Source organism: Nilaparvata lugens, chromosome X, assembly GCF_014356525.2.
Source record: "Nilaparvata lugens isolate BPH chromosome X, ASM1435652v1, whole genome shotgun sequence".
NCBI classification, from domain to species: Eukaryota; Metazoa; Arthropoda; class Insecta; order Hemiptera; family Delphacidae; genus Nilaparvata; species Nilaparvata lugens.
In genome coordinates, this window is record NC_052518.1 from 13,031,608 (window position 1) to 13,051,688 (window position 20,081).

At 36.5% G+C, this 20,081-nt stretch overlaps 1 protein-coding gene across 1 annotated transcript; it reads left to right on the forward strand.

Moving 5' to 3' along the window:
- The first annotated feature begins 18,439 nt into the window (after positions 1 to 18,439).
- Positions 18,440 to 19,081, forward strand: LOC120354779 (homeobox protein engrailed-1a-like). The gene has a single exon (XM_039442448.1). The coding sequence runs from the start codon at positions 18,613 to 18,615 to the stop codon at positions 19,066 to 19,068; it is 456 nt and encodes a 151-aa protein (XP_039298382.1). The 5' UTR covers positions 18,440 to 18,612; the 3' UTR covers positions 19,069 to 19,081.
- The last annotated feature ends 1,000 nt before the right edge of the window (positions 19,082 to 20,081 follow it).

Genomic DNA, 20,081 nt, shown 5'->3' on the forward strand with positions numbered 1-20,081 from the left:
TCTCATAAACAGTTGGTTACCAATAACTATCACCCTGGCAACCGGGTCCACATGATTAGTGTCCATACAGGCCTTGCCTACATCACTATCCCCCCCCCCTTAGGGATGTTGGTCTCCAATATCCAGATTTCCTTGATAAGGTGCTAGACGATTAATGTGTACAACCTTAGGTTTGGCTCTCCCTCCAGTTTCCCTAATCCTGTACACTACATCATTTATTCTCTTCAGAATGTAGTATGGGCCTTCCCATGCTCTTTCTAATTTTGAGCAAATTCTTCTAATTCGTTTTGGGTTATATAGCCAAACGAGTTTCCCTTCTTCAAGTTTTGTTTCTGATGCTGCCAAATCATACTTTATTTTTAGTTTAGTACTGTACAAATTTAGATGTTTTCTGGCGATTTCATGAATTGTTGAAAGATGATTTTCCAAATCAGAAATGTATTCCATCCAATTTTTTTGTTGATCTGCTGGTCTACCAAACATTAAATCTCCAGGGAGTCGAATCTCCCTCCCATAAAGCATTTCTGCTGGACTCCAACCAGTTGCTCGGTGTACGGCTGAGCGGCAAGCCAGTAAAAATAAAGGAAGTTTCATATCCCAATTTTTCTGATCTGATGAAACTGATTTTCGTAGAAACTATCCTAATGTCTTTTTATGACGCTCTACCATTCCATTAGATTGTGGATGAAGTGGGGTTGTATGTGTTTTTTTTATCCCTAACAATTTGCGAACTTCTTGAAAAACATTTGATTCAAAATTTCTGCCTTGATCACTATGTAATTCTAATGGCACTCCAAATCGAATTATCCAATTATCTATTATCATTCTGGCAACGGTTTGGGCCTCTTGATTTGCAATGTATACTTCTGGCCACTTTGTGAAGTAATCAATAATCACCAACAGATATTTATTACCTTTAGTAGTCACTGGAAACGGACCAGCTATATCCACAGCAATTCTTTCAAAAGGGGATCCCACATCATATCTTTCCATCTTTCCTTTGAACCTTTCCCTGGTCCTTTACTTGCAGCACAGGTATCACAGCGCCGACACCACAACTCTATATCTGCTCTAGAATTGAGAATTGACCCAATAGAAGCGCTGCCGTATCTTCTCTAGCATCTTATTAGTTCCAAAATGACCACCAGAAGCGCCACCATGAATCTCTTCTAAGACTTCTGGTACCCGTCTATCGGGTATGACTTTTTGTAGAACCATAGAAAGACCATCTGCCGATTCCAATTTCCGAAACAGTACTCTATTAACAACCTGCAAAGAATCCCACTGGGCCCAATAGCTCTTGTAGATAGCACTTCTATGTGAAATTTCAGCCCAAGCTGGTCGCTTACCCTCTTCTTTAAAAGTAACCAAGTCTCCAATGTTGCTGTCGTTGATCTGGTCTTTCCTAAGCATTGCATCACTCCAATAATCGTCAGACTCTATTCTAATTGCATTCACTATCAGAGATTGTTTACTTTCAATTTTCTCACAATATTTACAGTCCTGAAGACATGGTCTCCTTGACAGAGCATCAGCATTACCATGTACTTTGCCTCTTCGATGTTTTATAATAAAATTATATTCTTGTAATCGTTGCATCCACCTTGCTGTCTGACCTTCCAAATTCTTGAAGTTGAACAACCATTGTAAAGCAGAATGATTTGTTCTTACTATAAACCCTTGACCATAGAGATATTTATGAAAATGTTCTAAACTTGCTACTACGGCCAATAATTCTTTTCTTGTGAAACAATAATTTCTTTCTCCTTTGTTGAAGGTTTTACAAAAGTAAGATAAGATAAGATAAGATAAGATAAGATAAGATAATCTTTTTATTCAACACAGTACACTTTATAATATACAGTTGAATAACGTCAGGTCTTAATAAGTAACAATAATAAATACACAATAAAAAGCACACATGAAAGACTAGAGTAGGCCTACCTACAAACTATGCTACCTTCTATCACTAAACTCCTTCACACTGTAGTAGGCTTGTGAAACCAGGAATTTATATACTTTACTTTTAAAAATTTTTATGTCAGACAAGGACTGCAGCTCGGTAGGTAAGTCGTTAAACAACTTAGCTCCAATATAAGAGGGCATTTTCTCGTACAGATGCAGTCGGTGTTGTCTCAAAGACAGTTTATTCCTCCCTCTGGTGTTATAAGTGTGGATATCAGCAATTGTGTTCAGATCAGATAAGTGCTTGTGAGTGAAAATTAACAGTTTGAATATATAAATTGATGGTAGCGTAAGTATATTTAAATCAACAAAAGCCTGTTTACAAGAATCATTGGACTTCAGCCCTGCCAAGTAGCGGATTGCTCTTTTTTGTAGTCTAAATATTTTTAAAAAGTGTAACTCTGCAGTGCTTCCCCACAACTCTATGCCATAAGCCACATGTGAATAGAACAGTGAAAAATATACCATTCTTGAAACTGACATTGGAACAAGTCTCACAATGTTTCTGATAACAAATAAGCCTTTACTGACCTTGTCGATGATAAAATTTACATGCTCATCCCATGCAAGTTTTGAATCAAACTTTAAACCAAGTAATTTTACATACTCTGTATTGCTAATAACATCGTCCCCTATGTACAACTGAGGTTCAAAAGCGTTATGTCTTCGGCTGAAGTCAATGATACTACTCTTCTTTGAGTTAACTGTGAGGGAAAGTGAGTTGAAAAATTGAACGACTCTATTGCATATCAAGTTACAATTAATCTCCATCTCATTCAAGTTTTTGTGTGAAAAAATTAAAGATGTGTCATCCGCGTATAAGGTAAGTTTATTAAGAGGAACAAGTGAACAGATGTCATCTATGTACAGTATAAAGAGAAGTGGTCCCAGAATAGATCCCTGTGGTACCCCTGATGATATTCTGATTAGGTTTGAAGCTGTTTGTCCGTCACTACCATGAATTGAAACATACTGATACCGATCAGAAAGGTAAGATCTTATTAAATCATGCACTTTTACTCTTAAACCAAGCCTAGTTAATTTTTCCAAAAGCAACTGATGATCTACACACTCGAAAGCTTTAGATAGGTCGAGCATTACTCCAGAAGTGTAGTTGCCACCTTCGATATCTTTTATTATACCTTCAAAAACTTCGATGAGGGCTGTACTAGTTGACCTGTTCTTTACAAATCCATGCTGGTTTGGTGAAATTAGATTATGTTCAGAGAGATAAGTAACCAGTCTAGTAAGAATCACCGTTTCAAAAATCTTTGAAAAAGCTGTCAATAACGAAATAGGTCTATAATTGTTAATGTCATGTTTGCTGCCCTCTTTGAAAAGTGGAAGTACCTTGGCAATCTTCAAAATTTTGGGAAATACCCCGCTCTCGAACATGGAGTTGATAATGCAAACAAGCGGCTGGGCAATCGCCTCACAACAGATCTTTAATACCTTCAACGGGATGTCATCATGTCCTGTGCTACTTTTTGGCTTGAAGTTATTGATTATGCGTGAGATTTCCTCTTCATTTGTAGGTGTTAGAATAAAGTGATCAGGCGGCAAAATATGGGAGCTAGGAACGCTATCAGGAGTTCTATTAGATAAATGTTGTGTTTTTTTCATTTTCTTATTTATTCTTTGAGCAGTAGTCGCAAAGAAGCTATTGAATTCAGCTGCAATTTCCTCTTGGTTAGTCATAAGTACGTTCTCAATATCAAGCGCTAAAAATTCAATTTTCTTTCCAGTACATTTACCTCTAAATTGATTAATTAAATTCCAACTTGTTCTAGATTTATTTGATGAATTTTTTATCATATCTCCATAGTAACGTTTTTTAGCTTCAGTTACTAACTGATCGTAATACATTTTTATGTTTTTAATGAGGGATAAATTGAAATTGGGAATAGAATGCGCATTTCCCGTTGCAAATTTAAGCAATAGTCTAATTTGCTTAATTTCTTGTGTTATCCAATGAGCACTACGCGACTTCCTAACTGAGGGTAGAGCTTTGGTCATGACAGGGCAATGAATATTGTAGTAGTGGAGGAAGGTGCAATGGAATAACCCGTATTTTCTGTTTGTGTCCTTTTCCTCGGTAATGAAATTCCAATTTATTCCAGACAAAACCGCTCTCAAATTGGCCAGATTATGAACACTACAATTACGGAAGGTGGTGCGTGTAACATTCTTTGGTTGGTCCATACGAAAACCCTTTGTTAGATGCAATTCAATGGACTGGGCTGTATGATCAGAAAGCCAAGAATCTATGACGTTAATATTCTTATGCATTAATGTAGAGCTGGTGATTATATTATCTATAGCCGTTTTACTGGTTACTGTTATCCTAGTGGGAACTCTGACGTTATATTCCAAATTGAATTGATCCAAAATATTCAAAAAAGTTCTACGTTGCAAAGAGTCAACCAAAAAATCAACATTAAAATCTCCTGCACATATTAATTTAGTTCCAATATTGTTCGACAGATATTCTAAAACATTTATAAAATTGTTAAAAAACAAATGTATGCTACCATTAGGAGGCCGATAAACACCTAGGAGCACGTATGATTCCTTATTTATATTGAATTTACAACATGCTAGTTCGATGCAACCCTCCTCACAGAGATCACTCACATTTAGTTCAGAAATATTTCGGAGCTGTTTATTGCAGATTATTTTGTGAAAAATTGCAACACCACCCATGCTCTTATTAACTCTACAATAACAATCAATGAGATGCATATCCTCTATATTGATACAACCCAGTTCATTATTTTTTAGGCCATGCTCAGTCAGTATGAGAAAGTCTGGTTTTTCCAAGTCAATGAATATTTCCAATCTATCTATTTTATTGCTCAACGAACGTATGTTTTGGTGGACAACCTTGACTATCAGGAAGCTGACTTTGATTTAGACCGAAATTGATTGTTGCAAGTACTACCAATTGGAAAATCAGAGAGGTTATACGTAGGCCTATTAGTTGTAAAGCTGACCGAATTATTATATTTTTCAGTCTGACAAGATATGGCATAATCATCCCTATAATTCATGTTAACTGTTTTATTTATATTATTCTCTATTAATTGAGCTCTTTGGTCCTGCCTAACTAATCGTTTAATTTCTTGCTTTCCACAAGCAGGACCGTAATCTAGTTTCCCATAAAGCTATGAAATCCTAAACTTATGGCTGCGTCATTATCATGTGTTCCATTAATAACATTTTTTATTTTTTCTGCGACTGCAATCTTCCCTTTTCTATTTAAATGCAGCCCATGCCTTGTGAACTTGTCTCTCTCAAGGTCAGTGATATCAATAATTCGTACATGATTAATTTTGTCACAAAATCTTTTTATTTTACCATTGATTTTTCGTATCTCGCGGTTCACACAGGACCAGTCAGGAAGATCATATCGGATAGGTATGGTGGTAACAAGGACATTTGTGAAATTCATCACAAGAAGAAGAGGCAGTAAACCTTTTAGAAAGACTGAAGACTGATTGCAATATACATCATTGGCCCCTCCCATAATAATTACATGATCGCTTTTGGAGAGATCCTTACTATCACTCATGATGTTAGTTGCAATCGAATTGAATTTCGCCCCTGGTTTAACTAATCCACTGACTGAATGCTTGAAATCAGATTCAAAGCAATTAACAATGTCACGGCCATGGCTACTCCCAAAAATTTTCACTACTCCCTTGGTACGTTTTCTCCTATCCGCCCTCACATTACTCTGATCAATTTCATAATTATTTGCGTGATTTGAGGTAATCTCAGAAGTGGAACAATTAGCCACATCAATCGTTGATCTGTGTGATGATACATGCGACTCAACGTATGTATCTGACTTGGGTTTTAGAAATTTACATACGTTACTAAGCAATCTCCATCTATACCCAAAAGCATCAAAATGAGAATTTCCCAATAGGCTCTCCTTAAAACATTTTGTCCTATTTATTCTACGAAATTTAAATACCTCTTCTATGAAATACAAAGCGAATATCCCACAGTCAAAATTGTTAGTTTGTTGAATACAGGGCAGTTTAATCAGTTCATTAGTATTGAATATAGAGCTCAATTTTCCAATCAATGCTGTGGAAATCCTATCATTATAACTACCCATTGAGTCTAGACTATAAAAACGTTTTTGGGCATTGTCATATAGTAATATGCTCCAATGTGAGCCTGACCATCCGTTATTAGATCCTGCTTGAAGACTATCATTTACGATAAAAACAATAACATTATTCTGATCAACTATTCTATTCAGAAACGATAAATCCGCTCCTTCATCGTTAATAATCATTGTTGTAACTGCCGGTAAGACTATGTAATTGCCTGGGAAAGATTCAGTAAGGTAATTACAAAAACAATCTATATCAGCATCAGCAAGGAGCTCTGATCTGAGAAAGGCGCTTAATCGGTCGATGAGGGCGCTGCCATGCGACGTTGGAGAAACATTTTCCTCGTTCTTCTGCACTTGCGACTCAGACGATGACATTTCCATGAGACGGATGTCCAGCTCCATTGAACGATTTATAGCGGCGCTCCACTGCTCCTCAAGTACTTCCATCCGCGCTCTCAATCGCTCGTTCTCCCGTTCAAGATCTGCCTGCTTGGAATGATCGTGTGTGTCTGGTGCTGAAGTCAGTAACACATTATCTTCGTTGTCCTCCACCGAGTCATGCGAGTGCGACCCCGAAACATCCCGCACAATAGACAAATCGTTGTTTGTTATGAGTGAGACAGAACACCCTTTTGCTAAACATCGCCAAACATCACCCTTACTAGTTGACGGTGCCTTTCTGAACTTGAATCCCTTATACAGAATCGCTGGGTTGCCCTTGGATGTTTTACATGATTTTATTTCTGAGTTCATATTATTTATTGATCGTTCATTATCCATATCTGTATTTGAAAGTTTGCAGTCTATGGTTACGAAATGGGTGGAATCAACAAGTGTCAATAACACAGCTGACACTCGAACGACAGATAACAAAAACAGGAGATGAGATAATAGGATTCCGTAAATGCTTCAGCTTACTATATACCGGTACAGTAGTGTAACGTTCCCATAACTATCATTGATAAGCTCTTATCCTTTATCACCGTTGTGAAAAATGTTCGTAGCAATCCAAACCGTTACACAGTCAGTCAATGAATCGATAACAAAACTGTACTTATCACAATACACAGGTGGGACCAAAAAGGCGCCAACTTTTTCCCAGCAGCAATAAGTCACTCAAGAAACCCAACCTAACCTCACCGTCGTAACAAACTTTTCACACTACAAAGAGATAAGATGAAAGTATTTGTAATTATTTCTACAACACAACACAACTTGTAGTTTCACTCATAGCAAAAACACCATCTAATTTAACTTTAAACTATTTGAAATTGAAAATTAACTCAGAGCCGACGTTAACCACAGTTTCACCTAGCACATCAGGCGTGCCAACCAATCAATCGTGCCAAGCAATCACTTTCTCCTCCATGTTTTGAATTTGTGATAAAACTCCACCAATACCGTTGTTACTAGCATCTGTGTCCACTACAAATGTACCTCCAGGTATGGGATATGATAAAATTGGAGCTGAGCATATATTACTCTTCAATTTATTGAAAGACTCTGAAACTCTATCCTTCCAATTAAACTGTCGTTTTTCTTCAGTCAATTCTGTAAGAGGTTCTGATAAATCATGATATTTGGGAACGAAACGTCTGTAATATGTACACAATCCTAGAAAACTTCTCAGTTCAGACTTATTTGTTGGAATTGGCCAATTTTGAACAGCACTCAATTTTTCTGGGTCAGTAGCTAAGCCTTCTCTTGAGACTATATGACCTAGATATTCTACTTCATTTCTAAACAGGTTACACTTCTTTGGAGATAGTTTAAGGTTAGCTGTTTTTAGTCTAGAAAATACCTTTTCCAAGTTATCCAGATGTTCTTCAAATGTCTTTCCCATTACAATAATATCATCAAGATAGACTAAGCATACTTCCTAAGACAGACCACGAAGCACCATATCCATTAATCTCTCAAATGTTGCTGGTGCATTAGTAAGACCAAATGGCATGACATTGAACTGCCATAAACCTTCCCCTGTTGAAAATGCTGTCTTCTCTTTATCATCAGGATGTAATGCCACCTGCCAATACCCGCTTTTCAGATCAAGTGTAGAAAACCACTTGGAACCGGAAAGTGTATCTAAACTGTCATTAATTCGAGGGAGTGGGTAACTATCTTTCTTTGTAACTTCATTCAATTTTCTGTAGTCCACACAGAATCTCATACTGCCATCTTTTTTTTTAACTAAAACTACTGGCCAAGGGCTGTGTGATTCTTCAATAACATTCTGTTCCTTCATCTTTTGCAACATATCACCTACTTCTTGTCTTTTTGCGGATGGTACTCCTCTAGGTCGTTGTTTTATTGGATGAGCATCTCCAGTATCAATTCTGTGATATGTGAGGTTGGTATAACCCATATCTTCATCTTCAAAAGCAAAAATGTCTATATTCTTTCTTAACATTCGTTGAGCTGACAGTCGATTTTCATCTGTCATATATTGTTCTCCATCAGTCAGTAATTGATTAATACACCTTTCAACTTCATTGGAACTTTTCTTAAATCTTTTGTTATTATTGTTTTCTCCAAGTACTTTAACATCATTGCAATTTGCCACTGCCTTACCTTTCTCTATCACTTTCGGTTCTTCAGTAACATTTATTGCAATGAGAATGGGAATTGTTTCAGTTTTTCCAATAATTGAGTGTCCAGTCAACAACCCTCTATTATACATGCTCTGGTTAGGCTCAATTAGGTTTGTCTCATTTTCCATTTTCTTTCAGGTTTTGTGATGACCAGTACTTCTGAAAAAGGTGGTATAAGTTCCTCTTCTATTGTAAACAGTCTTATTTTGTTACAAACTTTCTGTTTTATTGTTTTGTTTTCCTGGTGATGATTTAAATGCAAATATCCATTATCAAATTTAATAACATTCCTGGAGATATCAATTACAAATTTATACTCTCTCATAAGATCTAGGTCTAAAATGAAATCATCCATTATTGATGCAACGAAAACGGTAGCTCTTATTCTCTTTCGACCAAGATATAAGACAATGTCAGCTTTTCCTTGTACAGGGACGTTTTCTTCAGAAGCAGTTTGAAGAACAAATTTTCTTTCTATCTGTTTAACTTTTGAACAATCAATTAAATCTGGACGTATGATTGATGATGTTGCTCCTGTGTCAATTGTTACCAAACACTTTTCCTTCAATTGTCCCATTCGTGTGTAAGCTGTTCCCATTCCTTTCAATCAAAGTAACACTACCAATTGCTTCTGAGGTCTCATTGGTAGCAGCTGACATTCGCCTCCCAATGTCACCTGAATTTAGTTTTACTACTGACTTATTTTTCGTAGGTACATATTTACAATATCTCTTCGAATGCCCCACTTTTCCACAGTTCCAACATCGATTTTCATGTTTTTGTTGAGGACACCATAATTGTATATGTCCACTCTCTCCACACAGCCAACACTCTACATTGTTGTTGTTAGTTTGTGTCACCTCATCCGTATTTAGTACTCTCCTCTGGCGAGTTGGTAGTACAGCATGAACTGCTCTCTTAGCAGCATCCAATGTCAGAGCTTGGGTGAGTGCAGACCGCATATTAAGATGGTTCCCAATCAACAATGACCTCTTCATTTCGTTATCACGAATCCCATCTATGAATGTTTGCGTGGCTAAATGTTGTTGAATATCGACTGGTGCAGAGATATAAGCGATTTGAGCCAACTGCTCTACATCAGCTCCAAATTCTTGCAAACTCTCACCATTTCTTTGAGAACGACTTTTCAGTTGACACCTGAATACGTTCTGTAAGTGGCCATCCCCATAGCGTTGTTCTAGTGCGAACATTTACTTATCAAAATCTAATTTTTCACTTGATAAAGTTTTTAACAGGTTAGCAGCTTTCCCTGTCAAGGCTAACGTCAAATGTACAGTCTTCTCTTTATTGGTCCAATTAATAAATGTAGCTGCTGCTGCGAATTGTATTTTGAAAATGTTCCAGGAAGAATGACCGTCGTAATTTGGTGGTTATACTTTTTCTTCATTATTCCCTAATGTATTGTTAGTAGAAAAATTATGGAAAATGTATTCTCTCCAAATATTAAAAATTAGCTTGAACGTTCATGTAATTTTTTCAAATGTTGTAAACAATTTATGCAAAATTTTACTGTCTTCAATCAATAAAAAATTAGCTAGCTCAACGTAGATCAAGAAGAGTTTTTTTTGCCTGATTATCATAAGTCTTTTTTTACACTCTTATGTTTATTTGTTTCATGGGCTCATCAATTTCTTCATTTTTGTCAACATTTTGAAGATCCAGTTGTTCTTTTTTTGATATGACATCTTTGTAGAACTTCAAATGACAAGAAATTCCCACTGCACCTTCTTCAGCTCTCTCTTCTTCTTCAGCATTCATTCTTCCTCAGGTATAATACAAAACACAAGACAACTTGAATAACATGAACCTCTTGAAAATCAATCAACTTTCATTGAACACAGCAGATTAAAAATAACTGATCCCCTGGAAGTGACAGGTTGGCCAACAGTACTATAGATTTTTATATTCAGTAATATTAATTTTTACTATGAAAATCTACACCAGTGTTTCAGAATGAACAATATTGTAGAAGCTTACGACTAGTAAGTAGGTCTTTTTTCTATTGCAAATAGCCAGTTTTGGAAAAAACTTCGTGAACGCAACCATCTTGGTTGCTAGCAAGTAGATAGTTTTGGAACAGTATCTGAGTTTGCATGATGACAGTTTTGGAAATGGATTGAAATGCAACTAGGCTCACTTTGAATCTGTACTCGATTTTCAATATTTTTTTTTAAAAAGATGATACTTTTATCACTGTGAAAGTGTTTTATAATGTGTATTCCAGTGGTGCCAACAACATGCAATCAAGATCTCAATTTCTCAAATTTTGTCAAGAAGGCACTTTTGGAAATGGACGACTCGCTCTTTCCTCTCCACTCAAATGGATCGTTCCGCTCAGGTGAAAGAGCTGGTTCCTACATTGTTTGTTGGTTATGACACTTTCAGAAGAAAGTTGAAATATTTCTCTCCTATACGAGAGAAATTTAACAAATGATTTGGGAACTAATTCGTTCGTCTGAGCGGAACAAAAAAAATTATCATGTAATGCAGGGCTCGGCCCTCCCAAAGTTCAAAGCTGGACTCTGTGCCACTCACAGTCCAAATTTAATTTTGGTTGGGCTCCGTACCACAACTTACAGGTTACTTGTTGGTTGAACCATTCTGATGAAGTTATAAAATGAATAATGAATGTATTATTTTTGTGGAATATCAAGTTACTGGCTACTGAAACTACAACGGTAGTTCGATACGGTAGTCAATATTTGTAAAAAATCCATACTCGTTCAATTAGTATAAATAAGAAATCTTTCTTCTCTTTAATAGAATAATAGAAGTTCGATTGAACTTCTGAAGAGATAAGTTCCATTAACAAAATGTAATTAAAACGTTTAGAAAGATCAGTGAATTATTTTCTCCAATGAAACCCCATTCCAGATTTCAGGCAATAATCCTGAATCGTTGTCGACACTTTTGAACAATGGGGTTATGTCGGATTGTGAAAATTCATTGCAACAGGTGGAACCCGAACCCATTTTTTGTTAAATGCTGATTGACACCTACTGGCACTGGCAGTAACAATGATACAAATCACTTGATACTGTATCAACTTTATCTACTGTATCACTTGATACTGTATCAACTTCATGCGAAGAAGAAGAAGAAGAAGAAGAAGAAGAAGAAGAAGAAGAAGAAGAAGAAGAAGAAGAAGAAGAAGAAGAAGAAGAAGAATCACTGTGTTACGTTCAATATGTGAGTGGCCATACACATTCTGACCGCGGGGCAGAATCAGTAGATTCGCTTTTCTGCCATGCCTAACAAGGAAGGTACACATTTCATTTCTTCAAAGACCTGCTGCAAAGGAGTCTCATCCTCACGCTTTAGTGACGTATCCAGAAAACAAATTTGGGGGGGGGATCATAACATTGGCATAGAAAGCACCTTTACTAATCTCTCATCAAAGGGGTGTCAATTTTGAAAATGTTACTTCAATTTGGTGCGATTTTACGCGCAATTTTACACTTGAAAACTAACATTCATTTAAGTTTTTTTGTGTTCAGTAGGCCACCTTATCATTACGATTTTTCCTTGAAAATTTTATATAGGCCTATGTTTTCTTAATAATGATATAACGAATAGAATGGAATGAAATATAATTTTATTTGGTAGTTATTCAATTGAATCAAGAGAAAAATTAATAGGCTAGGTCTGCTTTTATTATATAGCATGCTAAAGTGCTATAATTTAGGCTCCTGGTCAATTTTTTTTCAAAAAACTTAAACATGTTTAGGTTTATACTCTATTCACAATTCTTTTCGATTTTTCATGAATTCTACTTCAGTAGGTACTCAAAATTAAATTTTGAGGGGGGGATGAAACCATTTTTCCAAATATTGGGGGATGTGTCCTGTTCACGGAAGAAACTACGCCCTCATCATAACTGGGAAATTTTGGTGGTACTCTAGAAAAAGCTGCTGGAGCATTTTTTAAGGAACAACTATACAAATAATGTAATATAATGTACTAATATAAAAAGTCACACTTTCTAACCACATGCATGAAACCTAATAAACTATAATCGACTAGAGCAATATAAGCTGTATTGAATTTCTTTCTTATAATAGGTGGTAAAAAGTAACAGAGTTAACTAACTCTGAAGAGCTATCTTAGTCGCATTCTTAGAACACTACTGTCTATTATCATTATATTCTCATATTATCATTCTGCTATTCTCTCATCCCTTATATATTTTTTCGACTAATACAATATAAAGACGATATGACATTAGAAGCTAATTTTTATAGCTGATCCGGCCACTAAAATATAATCAGGTCCCAATTTCTGGGGGATACATCCTCATATTCCTCCCCCCTATGGATACGCCACTGCTCATGCCAGTTGATAGAGCTTATAAATGACTACCCAGAGGATTTAAATTTGAAAAATATCGGTCAAGCCATTTTTGAGAAAATCTTGATATTAATTCAACAAAATCTATTTTTCTCGAGGATTTTGCAAACTCCTACATTTTCAGCAGAAATGAGACTCATGTCAGTTGATAGGGCTTATAAATAGCTATCCAGGGTATGCATGTGAAAATAATCGTTCTCAAGAAAGCCGTGAAAAACAGCCTAACTGGGTATACCTACTTGATTCATTAAGTCCAGTTTCCATTCTTGAAAATTCCAATATCACAACAGAACGACGAGCTGTGCAGGCTTGTTGAGTTTACATGGAAAGAACATCAATTTATATTATAATCAGAACAACAAAGCACAAAGGTATAATACCTATGGGAATATAGGTATTCTCATACCTATGGGAATAATACCTATGGGAAACTGAATAAAGAAAATCTAAAACAAAAGCACTAGAGATTATATCACCTTCCAGCCTTGAAAAAATAAACAAACTTGAATTGAATACTGTCTTGCAAAACATTTCTTAGAAATTACGCTGATACAAAAATTCCTATCAATTGGGAACTCATCTAGAGTTAAATTTTCCCACAAAAAAAATTGCCGAGTTCTATTCAGTTATCATTTCCTGAATAAAATTCTACATTTTATGTAGTGGCTCTAGCCCTCCAAAGCACTCTCCTAGCTACGCCCATGGTTGAAGGTATTACAAATCATTAATGGAAACTATTTTTACTTTCCTTGCCCTATTACCATAGGTAATGAAAGTATTTCTTTCCAAAAAATTAAAGGTACCCCAATTTCATGTTTTCTATACGTTTCACGGTCCCCTGAGTCCAAAAACATGATTGTGTGTGTGTGTGTGTGTGTGTGTGTGTGTGTGTGTGTGTGTGTGTGTGGTGTGTGTGTGTGTGTGTGTGTGTGTGTGTGTGTGTCTGTGTGTCTGTGAACACGATAACTCCATTCCTAATTAACCGATTGACTTGAAATTTTAAACTTAAGGTCCTTGAATACCTACCATGAGTATCCGACAATAAGAAATTCAATAAAATACAATTCAAAATGGCGGAAAAAATGGTGGATAAAAAACTTACCAAGAAAACATGTTTTTCACGGTTTCCTCGAAAACGGCTCTAACGATTTTCTTCAAATTTATACCCTAGATAGCTATTTATAAGCCCTATCAACTGACATGAGTCTCATTTCTGGGAAAATTGCAGGAGCTCCATAATATTCTTGAGTAAAATGGCGAATAATCACTAAAAAACCATGTTTTTCACGGTTTTCTCGAAAAGGGCTCTAACGATTTTTTTCAAATTTATACCATGGATAGCTATTTATAAGCCCTATCAACTGACATGAGTCTCATTTCTGGGAAAATTGCAGGAGCTCCATAATATTCTTGAGTAAAATGGCGAATAATCACTAAAAAACCATGTTTTTCACGATTTTCTCAAAAATGACTTGACCGATTTTTTTCAAATTCATACCCTGTATAGTTATATATCAGCTCTATTAACTAGCATGAGTCTCCTCCCTGAGAAACTAACAGGGGGTCCACCCCATCATTGAGAAATTTACTTTGTAACCTCCTTCTCGTGCTTCAGGTAGGTGGGTAGAGCAGTTTATTCAAAAGAACACACGTCGATATTTTATTTTGTTCTATTTTATCTTCAGCTGTTCTGACAACTTTTAAAAAATCCTCAAATTTCATAATTCAAACAAAGGAAAATGTACTCTGAAAACAATAACAATAGTATAATCATAGTTTTAATAAAATTATTTAGCCGCCAATCGACATAATGTTATTCCCCTAGATTATCCTCGTTCAAGAATGAGGCTTATAGATCAATGAGCAAGGAAAGTTGTGTGAGTGTACCACACCAGATTTTTTTGTTGTATCTGGCACAAGGAAATTTTGCATGGAAAAATTGGTTCTGTACTTCTCTTATGTATCCAAACAATATATTAAAAATTAGAACTACAATATACATTGCAAGCAGCAATGTATATAGTTACTGGAGTAGAGGTACAAATTAAGTATCTACTCAACTTACAAAATATCCATACCTTTCAAGTCTCAATTTACTGAGCTGAAGATGCATTGAAAAACTAGAGAAGAGACCAACGTTAAGCCGCCGATCTTGGGTGTGTAATAGCAGTCGTAAAGTCATGTCAGAGACATGAAATTGGTCAGGTGCTACCTGAAAACTCAGACACCAGACCTGAGCCAGCCAAGTCACTCAATATTATAATATTATACTAGCAGGTAACCAGTGCTTCGCAAGGGTCCGATTAAAAACTTGACTAACCGCAAACTTGACCTACTATGGAATCTTGAAAAGTTTGAAATAGGCCTATAACCATCCTTGATTGGTTGAGAATTGAGAATCTATTTATGCAAAATTCCAAGTTGATCAGTCCAGTAGTTCAGACTTGATGATGCCTCATTCGTGAATTTCCTATCCCGTACGTGTATAAGTCAGTTGTTTCCTTTATTGTAGTATAGATTATTAGCAACATAATATCCCAACTAAACCTATATAATTATTATAGAATTTTAGACTTTAAATTGTATAACCTGTGTTATACCTTTCAAGTCAAGTCGCTCCTGCAAATCATCATGACGAAATTTTGAAAACCTCTCCACACAAAGTCTATGGACTCTAGCTGAACCTATGTTACATATTATTAAGATATCATTATTTTATTCTCGAAAAAGCTGGAAAACGCATGAAATCACCGATTTCAGGAGTATCTTTGGCGTCATTTTAGCATTCCTCATTCAACATAAATTATTGTAGACCCTAGTTAACCAGTTTACCAAGTTTCAAACTTTGTTTTCTATTAGTTATTATAAAACTGAGAAAAAACAGAAAAGCCTCATAAAATTGAGAAAAAAAGACAGAAAAGTGTAGAAGACCCCCGATTTTTGGCGAAAATTTGGAGAACTTTTAACACGAAATCTCTAGAACCTACCTGAAAATCTGTAACACTCTATGTTCAGTTGCTCTCGATGAAGCTAAGAGAACGAAGAAAAACGCTGTATAAATTCAGATTTTGGGCGAATCTTTTGCCTGATTCCAAAGGTCTTTCAATACAACATTTCTACGCTTTAGCTGCACTTGTATCTCGAATGAACTATTTGAACATTTTCTCCCAATTAGTTTTTCAAAAAGCTGTGAAAATGCAAAAAAATACTCTGGAAGTCGCTCGAAAATCGCCTATCCTGGCCAATTTTTGTGAAATTTTGTAATTTTCTTAAATTTAATTTTCAATGAAATTGACAGTGATATCTGTAGACTACTGTCTTATTATAGAGAAACTATACTGAACTCAGTTTTAATATTACATGTTCTTGGTGAGAATACTTCAATGATGTAAGCTTTTGTACAGTGGGCCTACCGTACCTAGTTTTCTAAACTAGAAATGTGAAGTAATGCAAAATCTACTTGCAAATTCTAGAAGAATGCATTGAAAAACTGTAGAAAAGGAACCCGTAGCATTGCCATTATCCAAGATTTCCAATTTCATTCATCCCTGAAAACCCTTCAGCAGAATCTTGAAATTCTCTACACAACTTCTCTAGACTCCAGCTGAACCTCTGTACCAACAGATCTAAACTTTTCCTGTTCATTTGTTCTTGAAAAATAAAAACTGGGAAAACGCTGATTTCCAAGCACTCTCATCACAGCAGTTGTACACTTTAGTCGATCTAATTTCAACCTTTTCTGTCAATTACTTCTCATAGAACTAGAAAAACACAGATTTTGGGCTTATCTTCGGCGAATTTTCAAAGCACTTCAAACTCTAAATTTCTAAAACCTAGTTGAAAATCTGTACCAAATTTGAACATTTTCTTGATGTTCATTTGCGTTCGATAAAGCTGAAAAAAGGCAAATGAACGCTGGAAAACGGCGATTTTGGGCGACCTTGGAGAACCTTTGTAATGAATTTGAAAGTTTTCTTCAAAAATCTGAGAAAACGCTGGGGAACGCTAACGTTATAGTGAGGTCCACGTTATAATGGCAGTGGAGAAAGATAGCAGATCAGTTGCCGATCTTTCTGTCTTTTCAATGCCTTCTATAGATGGTAGTTGATACAGATTCATTGATGTAATAATAACTGTTCATTCTCATTTAGCGCTATAAATTATATTTTATAAAGCAGGAAATTATATTTTTCAATAATTCCATAATGAATTTTAATGATTAAGATAAATTATTTTGTTTATCAATTATTAATTCTACGTTGTGAAAAGATGATCTGGCAACAGAGCAAAGCGAGAAAGAGATAGCGCTATCTGCTTTGTTGAATGATAGACAAGGGTGGCAATACCATTGCTAATCAAACACTGTCATTATAACGTGGACCTCACTATAGGAAGACCGCCTGTAAAACCGCCTGTTTTGAGTCACTTGGGCAACATGAGCAACGCTTGTTTCAACAAGCTTGTTATGTCGCGAGAGTCACATGCCTCTCCATTATTTAATAAAATTGAATAGAATCGTAATTAAGATTTTAAAAGATTATTGAATATTGACCAATAGAAAGAGACCTTCTCAATAACGTTTCTTCAAGAACAGCAACAGTACGATTGTTATCGTTCCATAATTATAATAGAAGTGATAACAAACTTTTGAAAATACACATGACTTTATAATATTATATTATCAAAATTAATATGAAACACCATAAATAAAATTCAAAATCGTTTCCCGGTGGTTCGGATCCCACCAAAAGGAAAGCTGTGTCAATAAACCGGTATCAATAATGTATTTCAAGGATGAAAGATAATACTGATGGAATGAAACACCCAACGTAGACGGCATCTCGGCCCAGGCTGAGTGGGTGAGATGAGTTGAGAGAGTTGCCTACTCTAAGCAGGTAGGAGTTGTGCAGTTGTGATCCGTGCAAAGCTTTTAGCGCAACGGAATTGAGCAGAAAAAAGTTGCCAATGACAGGTAGGCAACAGTAGACTACAAGCAGGTATAAATGGAGATAGCTGTTGGAAATTGAGCTCGATAAAGGCTCGATAATAGTTGTCAGCTGAGAAGACTGGAGAAGATGCGAGTTGGCGTCTATAAAATAGGACCGGTTATCAGTGGGGCGCAGTCGATAAGAAAGCAGCAGCAGCAGCAACAACAGCAGCATAGAAGCAAAGTCGATGCTTCCGGGGTCGGCGAGGAGGAAGCAGGGCAGGGCGACCTGTCAGACCGTCACACAATATTAATCGCTGACAATTGCACGACACGGCAGACCACACAAGTAGAAGCGTCTATTTTCGGGGATGCCGAACCGTGATTGGTGGAAGCAGACCACGCCTCTCGCGCCCCCAATGCCGCCTTCTCGAGAAGCTGAGTACCCTGTGCCAGTAGTCGTTGCAACGTTTTGCTGCTAGGGTGCACGAGAGGCCACGCCTTTGCACTCGGATGACGACGCCATGTTGCATGAGCACAGGTGAGTGAGCTTAGTGCTTGATCGGGAAGCATGAGTGACTGTCGTCGACAGCGAGGGTCGTCCTCGGACTGTGAGTAGTGACTTGGCCAACATGCTCAGATCGGACACAGATTCACCGACGCCCGTCGTCTGCACGACCGAGGATGACAGCGATGACGACGTCCTCAGTGTCGGCTGCGAGAGTCCACCACCCGCCTCCACCTCGGCATCCACCTCCGACCAGGATTCCTCCGGGTCCACCTCAAAGGCTGGTTCACCCAATGCCCTTAGCTTTAGCATAGACAATATTCTACGTCCCGAGTTCGGCACGCATCCAGTTGATCTGACCAAACAGAAGTCGGCACCAGTGTCCACTCCGACTTCGAAAAGCACACCAACCAGCCAGGCCTCCTCACCTCCAGAAATGCTCTGGCCGGCCTGGGTCTACTGCACGCGCTACTCCGACAGACCTTCCTCTGGTAAGCAATCTATTTCAAATATTGTTTATCTGTTTCGAAATCTCTTCCTTATAGACATGAATCTGCATTACATATTACATTGCTGTTAAATTGTTAGCAAAGGAGGCAGAAGTTCCTTTCTGACAATTATTATAAATGACAATCCCCATGTTATTTTGCAACCCAATATCTTTGTTTCAACATTATTAATTTATTCAACAGTATTATTCAAGTTACTCATGTAACTATTGCTATGTTACAATGCATCTATTAGAACGTCAAAAAAGTAAAAAGTCCCACTCAATACCAGATTGTTAATGATGTGTTCATAGTGAAGAGATCTAAATTAATACTATTGTGGAATAAGTTATTACATCTACTTAAGCGCTTACTGATAAATTTAGAGGTGTTGGGATGCCAACAGTAAATAGACTCAATTCATAATGAGATCGATAACCTACATTCGGCACTACCAATTGCAAAACATAACCATCAACACAGTTTGTAATTGACAAATAATTCCATACCTACTATTATAAGATGGTGTACCTACCAGAACATTAATTGGTTGAGAGGGAGAGCATCCAAGCAGCGAGTATCCACTCCAAACTATGATGATAATTTCATGCATTCTTATCATTATCACATTATGGATCTTATTAAAAATTATATGTAAATCTGATTTGGAGATATAATTCAAATACTCATACATGTTTTCTGTGATTATAGTCCTCATCCACTTTTCTAGCGTTGCAAATCTATTATCAAACCCTCTAAACATTATAAAATCCATCCTGAGCTCTCCTAAGAGAGCTATTATACAGAGGGTTTTGTATATAGAGATCTGTATTATTCTTATATAGATTAGCACTCGTATAACTTGTAACCGACTGCGACTAGTAGGCCTATTCACTCGTTATCCATGAAAAATTGTGTTTAGAATTTTCGTAATGATGTCTCCTTTAGTTATTTATTTTGTATCAAGTTTTGATAGTTTTTTTTTACAAAACATTGGATTTATTACTTCCCTTGTCATACACACAATTAAAATTTCAAGAACAGGGAATGATTTTCCGGGATGAGTAGGTTTAGAACATAGAGAAACAACAGCGAAAGTGTTGTT